At 41.2% G+C, this 15,921-nt stretch overlaps 1 protein-coding gene across 6 annotated transcripts in view; it reads left to right on the top strand.

Annotated features, from left to right (window-relative positions):
* HPCAL1 (hippocalcin like 1) overlaps positions 1-15,921 on the top strand; it is a 192,379-nt gene that overhangs the window by 166,315 nt on the left and 10,143 nt on the right. For all 6 annotated transcript variants that reach the window (XM_036751487.1, XM_036751488.1, XM_036751489.1 and 3 more), the window contains one exon: positions 11,904-12,306. In XM_036751487.1, the coding sequence (XP_036607382.1) occupies positions 11,929-12,306 (378 nt within the window). In that variant the 5' untranslated portion in view covers positions 11,904-11,928. The remainder of the gene's footprint in view (positions 1-11,903; positions 12,307-15,921) is intronic.

Here is a 15,921-nt window from a genome sequence, read left to right as displayed (position 1 = left end):
GCCTCATTACCCATTACTGTATTTCCTTCCATGCTTCCTTTGGTCTAACTCACTGGCCTTTCTACTGTTTCTTACAAGAAGTAACAACTTCCTCTGTTTGGCATTTAAATCTCTTCACAACCTGGCCCCTTTCTGTTTTGACCAAGTCATCTTACACATTATTTCCTACCAGCTCTCCTGGTCTACTTACAGTTTCCTACCCATGATTCCTCACTCCCCATCTTTTTGCCTTTGCACTGGCTGTCCTTCATACCTCAGATGCTTTCCCTCCTCACCTGAACCTCTTAAAAGTCCTAATTTCCTTCCTGGCATCACTCAAATGCTGCCCTCTCCGTGAGGCTTTTCCTGATACCTCCCACTACTAAGTGGCCTCCTCTGCAAAATCCCCCTGTATCTGTTTTGTACATGCCTCTATGTATACATGTTGTATCCTATCTGTTCACTTCACTTTACCCTGTGTCCAGTATATAGTAAACACTTAGTAAATGCTTGTGAAGTGAATGTTAATGGCTTAAATGTATAGCATACTTTAATGTTCACAAAGCACTTTACAAACATTATCTCATTTTGTCCTCACAACAACCTTGGGAGGTAGGTGCTTTTATTCTTCCCCATTTTAAAGGTGCAGAAACTGAGGTAGAAAGGTTAAGTGGCTTGCCCAGGGTTCTCCAGCTAGTGTTTGAGGTAAGATGTGAATTCAGGTCTTCATGAACTCAGCTCCAGTGCTCCATGCACCTCCTAAGCTGTCTTGTTGTGGGAATGAACAAATAAGCCATAACTTCTGAAGCAAATGACCCCAACAACCAGCTCCATTATTCTATAGATTTGCCTAGTGTTCTAGGCTGTGCAGGGCTTAATTCTGGGGTGCTAGTTGCCATGGAACCTAACATCTTCAAAATAGCATCTAGGATGTTCAACCCAATGTTACTCCAGAGTAGAATCATAGAATCTTGGAGTTGGATGGGACCTTAGAAGTTGTCTAGTCCAACCCATACCTAACCCAGAATCAAACCTACTGAATTTTTGGCAGGTGGCTGACTATCCAGTCTCGCTTGAAGAGATATAATGGAGAACTCACAACATATTTAGGGCAGAGTGGAAAGCGTGCTAGACTTGGAGTTAGGAAAATTTGAGTTCAAATCCTGCCTTAGACACTTAATAGCTGTATGACTCTGGGCAAGACACCACCTCTGTTTGCCTCAGTTTCCTCATCTATAAAATGGGGATAATCATAGTACCTACCACCCAGGGGTGTTATGAGGATCAAATGAGATAATCCTAAAACACTTAGCACAGTGCCTGGCACTTAGCAAGCTCTATATAAATGTTAGCTATCATCAGTTAGCCCATTACACCAATACGCATTTATTAAGTACTTGCTACGTGCCAGGCAATGTGTTTGGTGTTGGGAACAAAAGTCACTGCTTCCAAAGAGCTTCCATCCCAATGGGGAAAATGACAAGCACATGAATCCATATATGCAAAGTAGATACAAAGTGAATACAAGGTAGTTTGATCAGGGAAGGCTTCATATAGAAGGTGGCACCGGAGCTGTCTTTAAGGAAAAAATACACAGTATTGTAGGCAGCTAGGTGGCACCATAGTGGATAGAGCACTGGACCTGGAGTCAGCAAGACTCATCTTTCTGAGTTGAAATCTGGCCTCAAACACTTACTAACTGTATGACTCTGGGCAAGTCACTTCACCCTATTTGCCTCAGTTTCCTTATCTGTAAAATGAGCTGGAGAAATAAATGGCAAATCACTCCAGCATCTCTGCCAAGAAAATCTCAAATGGGGTCATGGAGAGTTGGGCACAAATGAAATGACTGAACATTGAACAACACAGTATTTTAAGAGGCAGAGGCAAGGAGGGAGAGCATTCCAGGCATTGGGAGAAAGCCAGTGTGAAAGCATGGAGAGAGAGATGGAGAGAGATGGAGTGTCATATGTAAGAAACTGCTCATGGGCCAGTATGGCTTGGTTACATCCTAGATAGAAGATGTATATACACACATACATATATTATGATACAAAGAATAAATAATAGTAATTATATTATTATTATATGTGATTGTATTAATTATATATTATATACCTCATATATTATAATACAAAGAATAAATTATATTATTTAATTATAATATTAGTTTTGTATGTGTGTGTGTGTGTATGTGTGTGTGTGTGTAATGGAAAGGTAGCAAGGGGCCAGGTTGTAAAGAGACTTAGATATGAAACAGGAAAGTTATTTCTTACATTCTCTCCTTATGATTCATCTAACTTGAGTTGAAACTGGAAGGGAACTTAGAAGTCCTTTACTCCAACACCTTCATTTTGCAGATAAGGAAACTGAGAACTAGAGAAGTTAAGACACTTGTCCAGGGTTGCACAATTACTAAGTGACAGATTGCTCATAGGTCTGCCTTCTCAGGCTATTAAGAACAAAACCTTTCCTTTGTTTCTTCTTCCTTCCTTCCTATCTTCCTTCCTTTTGCCATCAGAGTTAAGTGACTTGCCCAGGGCCACACAGCTAGTAAGTGTCTGAGGCTGGATTTGAACTCAGGTCCTCTTGACTCCAGGGCCAGTGCTTTATCCACTGTGCCACCTAGTTGCCCCAAGACCAATCTTTCTTGAAAAAGGCTACCCTTCAGATACTTCAGGACATGGTCTCCCTATATATTTCTTTTCTCCAGGGTAAATATCCCCATTTCCTTCAATAGATCTTTATATACCATGGTTTCAAGTCCCCTCACTATCCTATCATTCATCTTTTTTTGGACACAGTCTGATTTGTCAAAGTCCATCCTAAAATATGATGCTGAGAACTAAATACAATACTCTAGGAATTCATGGTCTGACCAGGTTAGAAGACAGTAGGCCTGAATCGAATACACGCAGACTTCTCTCAGTGCAGCCTAGGGGTACTTTCTCTTTCTCAGCTGCTACATCACATGGTTGACTCATATTGTGTTTTCGGTCCTCTGAAACTTAAACTGAAAGAAGGATTACCAGCTCCTGGGAATTATGGGGAATACCGTGGCGAATACAACACAATCCCTGCCCTCAGGAAAATCACCTTCAAGTTATGGGGTAACACACAGCTATAATTCAAGGCATGATATGAAAGCCATAGTAGCAATATAGATGTAACTTGTAGAAGCTTCAAAAGCGAGAGAGATTACATCTAGATAGAAGGATCAGGGGTGAAGCAGGGCATTTGAGATCGATACAGTACAGAAAAAAAAAGCCAGGAGTACAGGACTGATTACACTGTAAGAGCTCCAGCATTATTCAGTTGATTGAGTCCATGATATTTTTGTTTCCACCCTTTGTATGATAGGCTTTTATATAATAGTGATAAGATCTAAAACTAGGATTCAGAGAGATCAACTAGTCCAGGGATTTATTAACCTGAGGTCTGTGAACTTTTTTTTTCAGATAACTGTATTTCATGATAATCAGTTCCCTTTGTAATTCTATGTATTTATTTTATGCGTTTGGAAATGCTATTCAGACAAGGTGTTCATAGGTTCCAGAGGCAGATCAAATACCACCACTTCTTCAGTCCTCACCTCCCTTCAGACCTAAATGAAGATAGCCCAGGATGAGGACCCTGAATCCAAAAACCTTGGCAATGGCACTAATTCTAGCCCAGCCCCCACAGCCATCATGTGAGGAAACAACCTCCACGGAGATGGTGCCTGGCAACTCCTTCTGTGGGTGCTATAGCCACAACTACTGAAGATTCTTACCAACAAAGCCCTTTTTACCATCAAGTAATTCAGTATAAGAAATCGGTAGGATGTTATCAGTGAAAATGATAGTATAGAGGTGGAGTTATCATCAGCTTTGCCACCGTACCCTGGGTCCATGGAACCCTTTCCATATGACTTGCATCTGACACCTTCCATACATATTGTCTCCTTATTAGAATATGAGCTCCTGGAAAGCAGGGCCTGTCTTCCTTTTCTAATTGTATTATCAAGTCTTAGCACAAAGCTTTGCACATAATAAATGCTTTTTCATTCATTCATTCGTAAGGAAATGAATCCCAGAGTTAGTCAACACTCATTTATTAAGGATTTACTATACTAAGCATTAGGGATAGAAAGAAGGACAAAGACTGGTCCTTACTCTCAAGGAGCTCACATTCTAATGGTGGAGGGGACATGCAGGGGAAAAAATTGTCTATGGAAAAATATAAATAGAAGGTCCTTATAGAGGAAGGCACTAGCATGGTAGGAGGTTGGGGGACTTGGAGAGGCCTCCTTACAGAAGTTAATATTCGAGATGAATGTCGAAGGAATCTGAAGACAAAGGTGAGGAGGGAAAATCTTCCAGACATAGGTGACAGAAGGTATGAAGTAGAGAGATGGGGGATCATGTTCAAGGAACAGAAAGAAGGTCAAGGTCACTGGATTATAGAGTACATAGAAGGGACTAAAGTGTGAAAAGATAGCAAATGTAGAAAAGGGTCCATTGTGGAGGGCTTTAAATGCCAGAGTATTTAATATTTCATCTTGGAGGTAATATGGAGCCACTGGAGGTTGTCAAGTAGGGCAAAGAAATGGTTAGACCTGTACTTTAGGAAAATCACCTCGTCAACTAAGTGGAAGATGGATTAGCACCCAGAGGCAGGGAGAGCACACAGCAGGCTATTGCTATAGTCTAGGTGCAAGCAGAGGAGGGCCTATAACTGGATGGCACCTCTGTGAGTAAAGAGAAAGGAACACATATGAGAGACGTTGTACAAGTAGAAAAAGGTAGACAAGACTTGGCAACAGATTGGTTATGTGGGGCAAGTTCCGGTGAGGAGTCAAGTATGACACGTAGGTTTCAAGCCTAGGTCACTAGGAGGTAGAGTGCCCTCAACAATAATAAAAAGTTAGGGAGAGGGGAAGGTTGAGAGGGAAAGGCAATGAGTTCTCTGTGAGGCATGTTGGCTTTGAGACAGTTGTGGGACATCCAGTTAAAGATGCCCAAGAGAAAGTCAGTTGATAATGTGAGACTGGAGCTCAGGAGAGAGCTTAGAGCTGGATCTATAGACTTGGGAATCATGAGGTGATAATTGAACCAATAGAAGCTGATTAAATCACCACGCTAGAATAGTACAAGGGAAAAGAGAAGAGGATAGAGCCTTGGAGGATTCCTACTAATGATGGGTGTGACTTAGATAAAGATTCAGCAAAGGAGACTGACGAGGAGGGGGTTGGACAGGTATGAGAAGACAGACCCAAGAGAGTACAGCATCGCAAAAATCTAAAGAGGAGAGAGTATCCAGGAGAAGAGGTTGATTAAAGGTTGCAGAGGGATCAAGGAGAATCAGGATTGAGAAACGACACGCCTGTGGTCACAGGGACTTGTAGGAACTGGATTCAAACCCAGGGCCTTTGATTCTAGATTCAGTACTCTTTCCATTGGACCATGATCTTTTATACTCTGGGAGAAGATGTTTAGGAACAGAGCCTAAAATCAGATATTTTTAAATGTGTTTTTTTTAAAGAGCCATCACAAAATAAAAAACTAGCTATAACCACCCTTAGAATATCTGTACAGACAAAGTTATTCTTGGTACAGGATATGAGGTCTTAATGGCTCAGCCTACTAGTCTGAGGCAGGGCAGCTAGATGGCACAGTGGATAGAGTGCCAGGCGGGGAGTCTTCCTGAGTTCAAATCTGGCCTTAGATACTTACTAGCTGTGTGACCCTGGGCAAGTCACTTACTCCATTTGCCTTAGTTTCTTCATCTGTAAAATGAGCTACAGAAATAAATGGCAAACCACTCTAGTATCTTGGCTAAGAAAACCTCTAAATGGTGTCATGAAGAGTGAGACACAACTGAAAAGACTGAACAATAAGCCAGTCTGAGGCACCCCTCCATCCTGACCCTATTGTCATCTCTCCACCTGGCTTGGGACTGGAGCTATAAAGAGACAAATGTGTGAGCAGTTGAAAATATGCATGTTATGCAACTAGGAAATAAGATATACAGGCAATGGGGCATAGAAATCTATCTTGCCCTACAAGAAAGTAAGGGAAAAGGGGATGGGGGGGGAGTGGGGTGACAGATGAGAGGGCTGACTGGAGAACGGGGCAATCAGAATATATGCCATCTTGGAGTGGGGGGAGAGTGGAAATGGGGAGAAAATTTGTAATTCAAACTCTTGTGGAAATCAAGGCTGAAAACTAAAAATATTAAATAAATAAATAATAATTTAGGAAAGATTAAAAAAAAAGAATAAAAGAAAATATGCATGTTATCCTGAATGGGTAGCTAGATGAGTTCTTTTTATCCATTCCTTGAGAGATGGCTCCATATATAGGTAAGAGGATTGGATTTGGAAGTCATAGGATCACAGATTTTAGAACTGGAAGGGACCTAAGAGACCATGTAGGCCAACACCCTTTTTAAAGAATAGGAAGTCTGAGGCCCAGAGAGAAGTGACTTGCCCAAGGTCACACAGGTAGTAGGTGGCAGAGACCGGGTTTGAACCTGGATTTTTCTGGCTCTCTATTCAGCATTCTTTCCATGACTCCATGCTGTCAGAAAGCTAGATGAACTATGCAATCTTAGGCAAGTGACTACTTTCCTGGGCTTCAGTTCCCCCTCCCGCCCTCCCCCCCATAAAATGAGGGGAGTTTATTAGATGAGATTGAAGGTCCCTTCTAGCTATAAAATACTGTAATGCAGTGATTCTGTGTACCTCCTGCTTCTTCTCATTAGCCAAGTGATGGAGAGTCAACTGTGAAAATAGAATGCAAAGGCACTTGAAGAGCCCGAATCTAAACAGTTTGTTTCTATAATCTTATGCTTTCTTCAATCTGCGACACTAATGGGAAATAGATGAAAGAACATTAATCTCCCAAGGTAGAAAAAAATCCACTCAACCTATTATTTTCCAGCAGTTGTGTACCTTGCTTTGCACTCTAGCTAATCTGGTACCTTCCTCTCTGTAAACATATGTTGTTTGGGGTGGGGGGTGGGGGGTGAAGGAGGCTGCACGGCCCTGGCTTCTTAACATGCTGGGTAAGAAAAGAAACCTGACAAATGAATTTTGAAGGCAAATTGATCTGTGCATTCAGGGCAGTGATTTAGTTTCCAGCAAGGTTGAGTGAATTATAAAATGAACAACTAAGCTCTCAGCACTGGGCAAGTCTCATACAAAGGGTACTCCATTGGTATAAAAGCATGGGATTCTGGGTAGGACCTCTCCAAGGAATGTTTAACACAGGTTTGGATGATACAGGGGAGGCTTCTGCTCCAGCCTGCAGACTCAAATTCTTCCCGGAGGTCCTGCCTTTATAAATGAAAGAAAATTGGCTCTGTTTCTATAGTACTCCTTAAGATTTACAGAACACCTTCCTCACAACAGCCCTGTGAACTAGGTGGGCCAAATCTTTTTATCCCTGTCTTTACCAATGAGAAAATTTAAGCTCACAGAGGTTATCACCAAAAACTGGCTTTTTTTAATTTTTTTTTTTCAATTAGCAAGCATTTATTTTCTTTCCTACCCACTCCCTTCACATTGGAAAAAACAAAAATGAAAACTTTGTAACAAATGTTCATCGTCAAGCAAAACAAATTTCCAAACTGATCATATCCAAATGTATATCTCACACTTCACCTTGAACCCCTCTGTCAGCACGCTGGTAGCATGCTTCATCATCAGGCCTTTGGAACGATGTTTGGGCATGGCATTCATCAGAATTATTAAGGCTTATCAGAGTCAGAGAACTGGCACTTCTCTACAGTTTTAAATGTTTAAAATTTAAAATATTCTTCACAGCAGTCCTGTGCGGTGAGGAGTACAAGTAGAATAAGCCTGTGATTTAGATCCTAAACTGCAGGATTCTCATACAAGTCTATGAGTTTTCAAAGCCCCACCAGTAACAACACATTTCTGTTTTACGATTCAGAAAACATGTCAGGGTCAGTATGGTTTATTATGATTATGATTATCATTGTCATTAATAATGATGATGGTGATAATGGCTAGCAAAGGAATTTGCAGGGAAAAGAGGACCTAGGATGAAGCCCTGGGGTAAATGATGATCCAGCAAAGGAGACTAAAATGGAGAAGTCAGACATAGTGAGAACTAGGAAAAAGCAGTCTCAAGTCCCAAGGGGGAGAGATTATCCAGGAGAAGAAGGTATTCAGTAGTTTGAAATGCTGCAGAGAGATGAAGAAGGATGAGGAGTGAGAAGAGACCATTAGATTTGACAATTAAGAGATAAATGTTAAGTGAAAAAAAGGGAGTTTTTTTGGAAAAAGGAAAGTGGTTAGAATACATCTGTAATTCTTGTACAAGATATACATATTGGTGGGCTTTCCTGATGGACTGCCCTGCTACTCCATGTCATGATCTAGAAGAATAATCGCTTTTTCATCTACTTTGTTTTTTCTATGTGGATGGTTGGACAAATCTCTTTCTCATTGCTTTGGATTCTAATGAGCCTTGGTTCTGAAAAGCTTGATTCATTTAGCAAAAACTTCCTCATGCTTCATCACTTCAGAGTTCTGTTATTTCTTAGTGCTCCCTCTACCAAAACAGATCTTGGCCCTGCTAAAAATTTAGTAAATGCTTTTCAAGAGTTGTTGACAAATTCTTCACCCCACAGACAACCTGGTAATGATCCTTTGTGAATTTAGCTAGATAACAAACATGCAGCCCATCTTGGGATCTATACTCAAAATCTTCTTAGTTCAGTAGGACTTGCCAGAAGTTGTGTTACATTGGCATAGCCTTCAGAACTCAGGATCCTCTTCACACCGCAATGAGATGTCAGAAGCAGAAATACTGTAATTATCCAGTTTGGGGTTCTTCTTAATCCCCTCCTATCCACAGGGTGCACTATTGGGATATATTGAAATGTGCTGGATGATTGCCTAAGATCTGCCTGAATTCTCAGGTTTTATAATAGATTCATAAATGTTAGAATCAGAAAACACATTAGAGATCCTCAATTCCAAATACCTCTTTTTTATAGGTAAGGAAATTGAGATCCAGAGGAAGGGAGTGACTTGCCCAAGGTATTCTACCTATTTCAGAGTTGGAAACTAGAACTCAGGTCTCTTACCTCCCAAGCAAGCTTTCTTCCTTCTCACACCATAATGCCTCCACTACTGGATGTGACCAGCAGAACCAGCTAGACAACTGGGCATCCCAAGGGATGCTGGGAGTCGAAATTCCCTGAAACTGGGATATTATGTTTGTTTAAACAGCAAAGCTGGGACAGGGAGTCAAACATCAATGACTGACGGAGCAAGAGCTGAAGTGTTGATAGTTGACTCCTTCACAGAAGCAGCTAATGGCAACATACCCTCTCTAGGGCTCAGCCTGCTGTATGTCATTAATGAGCAGCAGCTAGTGTTAGTTTTGCCCTAGAGAAGAAGGAGGATTGATAGGGGTTAGACAAAGGAGGAATAAATGTACTGACTGTAGGAAAATGAAAAAGAGTGTCAGAGATTGGCAGGTTCTTGTCTGGCTGCCTGCCTTTGGGTTGCTGGGTTTTAATATGTAAAACGGGCGTTTGAAGCCCAGATGAAAGCGTGTTTGATTCTTACCTAATTGACTTAGATCCCTTTGGGTTTGCCTGGACACTTTAATAGCATACTTTGCCAAAATTGCTCAAACTGTATGTTTATATTACATCGTTGTGTATACCGTAGCGTGCCGAAATGGGGATCAAAGATTCTCCCCTACGTACACTATGCATGTGTTCTGTAAATATTTGTCTCTGATTTAGTCTTTCTGTTTATAAGGTTATGACTTGAGCATGGAACAATAAAATCATAACTTGGCATTCAAAGTTCACTACAACCTGGCTTGAACCCCCGTCTTTGACCTGACTTTCTCCAACTTCCTTTCACGTACTCTATGCTGGCCGAACTAGACTTTGTGTTCCCTGGATGCACACTCTGTCCTTTCCTATCTCTGACCTTTTGTTTGTGCCATCCCCTATATATAGAATGGCCTCCCCACTCCACCTCCTCCTCATCTTCTCCCCCTTTGAAATCCTGCCTGTTCTTCAAGGTCCAACTCAAATATGCCCCTTCCATGTCCTTTTTCCTGTTTCTGCCAGAGCTTACATTCCACTGGCACAGCCTTTGATAATAATAATGATAAAAATAATTAATAACAGCATTTATATAGCACTTTAAAGTTCTTAAATAAGAACTTGAATTTGTTTTACAAATATTAATTTCATTTCATCCTCACGACCACCCTGGGAGGTAGGTGCTATTATTATCCCTATTTTATAGACAGGAGAACTGAGACAGACAAATGTCAAGTGACCTGCCTATTGTCACATAGCTAGTAAGTGTCTGAGGTAGGATTTGAACTCTTGAAAGATTTGAAATATCTGAAAAATTTGAAAGTCTTCCTGACTTCAGGTCCAGGACTCCACCCCCTATGCCACCTAGCTGTGGGATTCCTGTTCAGTTATAGGTTGGACTAGGTGCGTAGGAGGACCTTTCCTGTTATGAAATTCTTGTGAAATAAAAATTTTAGACAAGACTTAGCCCCTGCCCTCCTGGAATGTTCTACATGGAGGTTGTGTATTAATGTCTGCAACTATGCCATACAGTATTACATAAAAAGTGCATTAAAGAGGCGGGGGAGGGGCATGGGATGGGGAGTGCTATGGAAGGCCCATGGGCAAAATTCATTACCATCAAGAGGGCATCAGGGACAGCTTTCTGCAGGAGGTGGGACTTGAGTTGGGCCTTAAAGAATGAGTAGCAATTCAGTGGCCAAAAGAAGAAAGGAAGGATATTCTGGGCCTAGAGAGCCCAGAAGGACATGGAGGTAAGTGAACACAGTACGTGTCCGGGGGAAGAGAGCAGACCAATTTGGCAGAAGTGTAGAATGTATGAAGGTGAAAAATAAAAGATAAGTCTGGAAAGGGAAGTCTTAGGTTGTCTAAGACTTGGATGCCTTGAACATTTAGGGTTTAAACATTAGGGAATTATTGATAAATTTCAAGAAAAGGAATGATACAACCAAACCTGTGCATAATGAATACCAGCCTTGTAGAAGTTAGAGAAGGTGAAAGAAAATGGCAGCTGGAAGATGCATTACAAGGCTGTTATAAGAGTCCAGATGGGTGGGACTAAGGGCTGGAGGTACTAGAACTGGACCAATACCACTAGAGAAGAGGGATGGATTTGGAAGATATTGCTGATATTGTAATGCTGTTCAACTGTGAAAGACTTAGCTGCTCAATCTAAGACAATTCCTTAGGACCCATGATAAAAAAAAATACTATCTACCTCCAGAGGGAGAATGGATGGAGTCTGAGTGTAGACTGAAATATAATTTTATCACTTTCTCTAATTTTCTTGCTCTTTTTTTTTGCAACATGGCTAATATGGAAATGTTTTTACATGATTTCACATGCATAATTAATATCATTGTTTGCCTTCTCAGTGGGTAGGGGAGGGATTGAAGGGAGGGAGAGAATTAGGAACTTAATTTTTTAAAAAAAAGAATGTTATAACTAATGTGGAAATATGTTTAATATGATTGTACATGTATAGCCTATATCAGACTGCATGCTGTCTTGGGGAGGGGGGGAGGGGAAAATTTGGAACTCAATCTTACAAAAGCAAATGTTGAAAACTAAAACAAATTAATCGATTAATAAAAAATAAAATATGTTAATAATAAATTAATTTTTTAAAAAGAAAGAAAGCTATTTCTGAGATGGACTCTAGAGCTTAGTAACTGGCTAAGGGTAAGGGAGAGAGAAACGTCTAAAACAAAGAAAAAGTTTTGAATATATTAAAGGGGAAACTCTCACTGGAATAGTGTGGGATTCTGAGCCATCCCATCCCAGTGTTGAGAGGTGAATCATCTGGATGCTGCAAAAAAGACTGAACACAGTTCCATGTTTTCCAGGTTTTAAGTTATCTGGAAGGACAGAATGGGGAAACAAAATAGCAAGCTCCGTCCCGAAGTGCTCCAGGATCTCCGGGAGAACACTGAATTTACAGACCACGAGCTGCAGGAGTGGTACAAAGGGTTTCTAAAGGACTGTCCCACTGGCCACTTGACTGTCGATGAGTTCAAAAAGATATATGCCAACTTCTTCCCCTATGGCGACGCATCGAAGTTCGCAGAACACGTCTTCCGCACCTTCGACACAAATGGTGATGGGACGATTGACTTCAGGGAATTCATCATTGCCCTGAGTGTCACCTCTCGGGGGAAGCTGGAACAGAAACTGAAGTGGGCATTTAGCATGTATGACCTTGATGGTAATGGCTATATAAGCCGTGGGGAGATGCTCGAAATTGTACAGGTGAGGACTCAGGGGACCTCATGTGCTAAGCCTGGAAGGGAGAGGCATGAGAGATCATCTAGTATATATAGCCTCTTCGTTGTAGAGTGGGAACTGAGACCCAGAAAGACCACTTGTTCAAAGTCACACAGTGATGAATGGCTAAGCTGGGTCGAGACCTCAGGGCTTTTCCTAAATTCCTTAAGCATGGGGTTATTGAAACTGACATCAATTTAGCCTATTTGCTAAGGGAGATTGAAGGATGTCTTTCTATTGAAATTTTTACAAATGAGATTTGCATGCATCAAGGCTGGCTTCCACTCTGGTATAATAGAAAGAGGGCTGGCCTTGGGATTAAGGAATACCAGTTCCAAAGCTGGTTCTATGACACTGGCCAAGTCATTTCACTTTTCAGAGTCTTAGTAATACTTGCATTATTTATGAGTATATTATGAGTATTTTGAGTAATACTCAATTATTTCAGAGAAAACGCTTTGTAAAGTTCAAAGTGCTTTTAGAAATGTGAGTTATTATAACATATCAAGTGATTTGCATGTAATAAAGGGCTTTAGCTGCCATCTTAAAATATATAAAGATGATGGTGATGATGATGATGATGCCTGGAGGCAGAGAGCTGGACTTGATGACTTCTAAATGTTTCTTCTGCCCTGAGATCTGACAGCCCTAGAGAAACCATGAAGCATTGCTTCCTCCCCACTGTACTCCAACCTTTATCTGAGACACATGGCCATTCTTGGCTTCTGCTTCAGCTAGACCCTGGGTGATTGAAGCATCTTTATGATGGATTGTATGGTACAAGCGCATGAAAACTGGCAAAGCCATAGCAGTAATGATAATTATAATAATCCAGTGAAGGCTGAGAAGGCTGTGATAACAACAGTAACAATACTAGCTGGCCTTTGTATTGTGCTTTAAATGTTACCCAGCATTTCATATGCGTCATCTTCTTTGTACCACAGAACCACCCTATGAGGTACCTGTGATAGCTCATATTATGCCCATTTTACAGTGAGGAAACTAAGTCTCAGAAAGGTGATGTGACTAGTTGCTTAGCTAGTAAGGGTCAAAAAATATATATACCAGACAACTGTCTCATTTCCTGTTTATGGCTTGCTTCCCTAACCCAAGATCCTATCCCCTTAGGATATTTACCCCTAAGGTCTGAGCATAGTGTTATAGTAAAATTAATGTATAAAGGGAAGTGCCTGGGCTCAGGTGCCAACTTTGCCAGTTCTATAACTTCAAATCAGTCTCCAGGCCTTCCTGAGCCTCAGTTTCCCCACTGGTAAGATGGGTATGATAATACTCAAATTTTATCTTCACAACCTCCTCCTGGAGCTGTGAAGATCAAGTGAAATAATAGATGTAACCCCTAAAGCATTATACAAGCATAAGTTGTTGCCAGGGTTCTGTGCTGGCCCCATGGGCTGTATAGTAGGACAAGTCCTACCACTAAGAAAATATACTCTCAAAAGAAATGTGCTAAGTCCTTTTTCACTCACCTCACCCTTGGGATTGGCAAGGAGATGATTGAGCCCTGGGTAGATGCATAACAATACCCTGAGAAAACACTCTTGGTCCCACAGAAGCCAATGTGACTGGTCAGAAGGTAGGGAAGGAATTAGGGAGGGTTATAAAAATGACCCCTGGGAGGAGTCATATCTAAAACATCACCTAATATTTATCGACTCTCTACTATGTCTAAGTCACCATAAGGGTTACCAAACTATCACCAACTCCTGCTGATTTAGTAACCTATTAACTCCTTAGCAGGGATAAATGGTCAGTTAGCTTACAGCAAGATGAAATGCAGGATAGGAGCCACCTAGGCACCAGGAAGAAGAGGAGGAATTAAAATGTGAGAAAGGACCTTAGCTGTCATAATCCATTCTTCCCATTTACAGAGAAGGAAAATGAAACCCAGACATGATTAGTGACTTGCCCAAAATCACCCAGCTAGTTAATGGCAGAGCTAGGAAAGTGCTGAAAACAAACTTCACCGACTTCCCAATTTTCTTTAGGATTGATCCTGGCTGTCTTGCCCCAGATCCTATTAATGACAGGCCACCTTCAACTCACATGCTATAGATTGTGAACCCTTTTGTAAGAGGAGGAGGAGAAGTAATAACAAGAAAAGTTGTCATCGATATTTACATACTGCTCTATAATTAACAAAAGTTTCTAGGTTATGACAGTAATACAATTAAATTTAGAAATCTTAACTTCTGGGTTCCAGATGAAATCCAGTTCCCATCACGGACTCATCTCTCTTCTATGCATGGAAAGCATTGAGATGAGAGACCTGTCCTACTGGAACCTATTCAGAGCCAAGAAGATCATGGGGGAAAGATACATTGAATACAGTGGGCTAACACTTCCCTGTGTATCTTCAGGGCAGAAAAGGATGGGGAGGTATCAGCACTGTGAAAGGGCATTTTCATACCCCCCAGAATAGATCACTGGCTAACCTGATCTACTATTTCCTCAACTAGCTTGAGTTTAACATGCAGAGAGCCAATTGTGGGGCATCTTTATTTTAAGGTAGATGCTTCGGTTGCCACCTATCTGGTTCTTGCATGTAAGCATAAGATGGGAAACAGATGCCTTATTTTCTGTGGGCTCATTTTTATGTTATAGCCTAGCTCCTATGTAAAAACTGACCCGTTTTCAGATAGACATTTCTATCAGCAAAAGACTCAGTTGTCACTGCCAACTATTGAGTTTTTTGGCTCTGACTCTTGGTGAGTAGGAAAAACTAAGATTCTCTCTATTGGGACTTAATTCAGCTAATTTCCACTGTTCTGTCAGCATCAAAATCCCAGGACCTGACAATATGATCAGTATCTTCTAATGGTTTTCAGTGTGCCATGTTTATCACGATGTACATAATTATAAATGGCTGTGACACTTCTTTTATGAAAGAACAATTATTAAGTACCAACTGTGTGCAGAGTTCTTTGCTAAGCACTGGTGGAGCATACTAAGTTACATAAGACATTGCCCTTCCCACATGAAGCTTATAGTCTCTAGATACAGGGGTAGGGAATCTGTGGCCTTCAGAAGGTGTCACTCTAGAGGGTGGATATGGTACATAAAGGTAACTTAACACCCAGAATTACTAGACAAGTACATCAGGTAGGTACGAAACGAAGTACTATGGAAGGTTACCGGGAAAAGTGGTTATAAACCTTAGGTATGGCTCTCAGAAGGATTTTAGAGAGTGTCAAATTTTCTTGTACTTGGCTATGAAAGCCCTAATGATTCTGGCCGCATTCCTCATATGGTGAGTCCTATCCATGCTCACAGCTAGCTGGCAACTAGCTAATCCCTGCTGTGGTGTTAGTGACCTGATAGGGAAGGCTTTAGTTAATGATGACCTGAGGCTCTGGTAGCAGCTAGTCACACCAGATACGGGTCCAACGATCAGTATGTTGGGACAGTTTCTCAGTCATAGAGTTTTGCTTCCCAACCTTTCCTTTCACCATGCATTATCAGAGTGGTGTGGGTGGGAGGGAGAGATGGCAGGGCTTAGCTAGCTTTCCTTTTTTTTTTTCTTCAATCTGGGGAAGGCTGCATAAAGCCCCAACTCATGTGCCCATGTACTGTGTTTGCCAA

Source organism: Trichosurus vulpecula, chromosome 3 (assembly GCF_011100635.1).
Source record: "Trichosurus vulpecula isolate mTriVul1 chromosome 3, mTriVul1.pri, whole genome shotgun sequence".
Taxonomy (NCBI): Eukaryota; Metazoa; Chordata; class Mammalia; order Diprotodontia; family Phalangeridae; genus Trichosurus; species Trichosurus vulpecula.
This window is presented reverse-complemented; position numbering and strand designations above follow the sequence as displayed.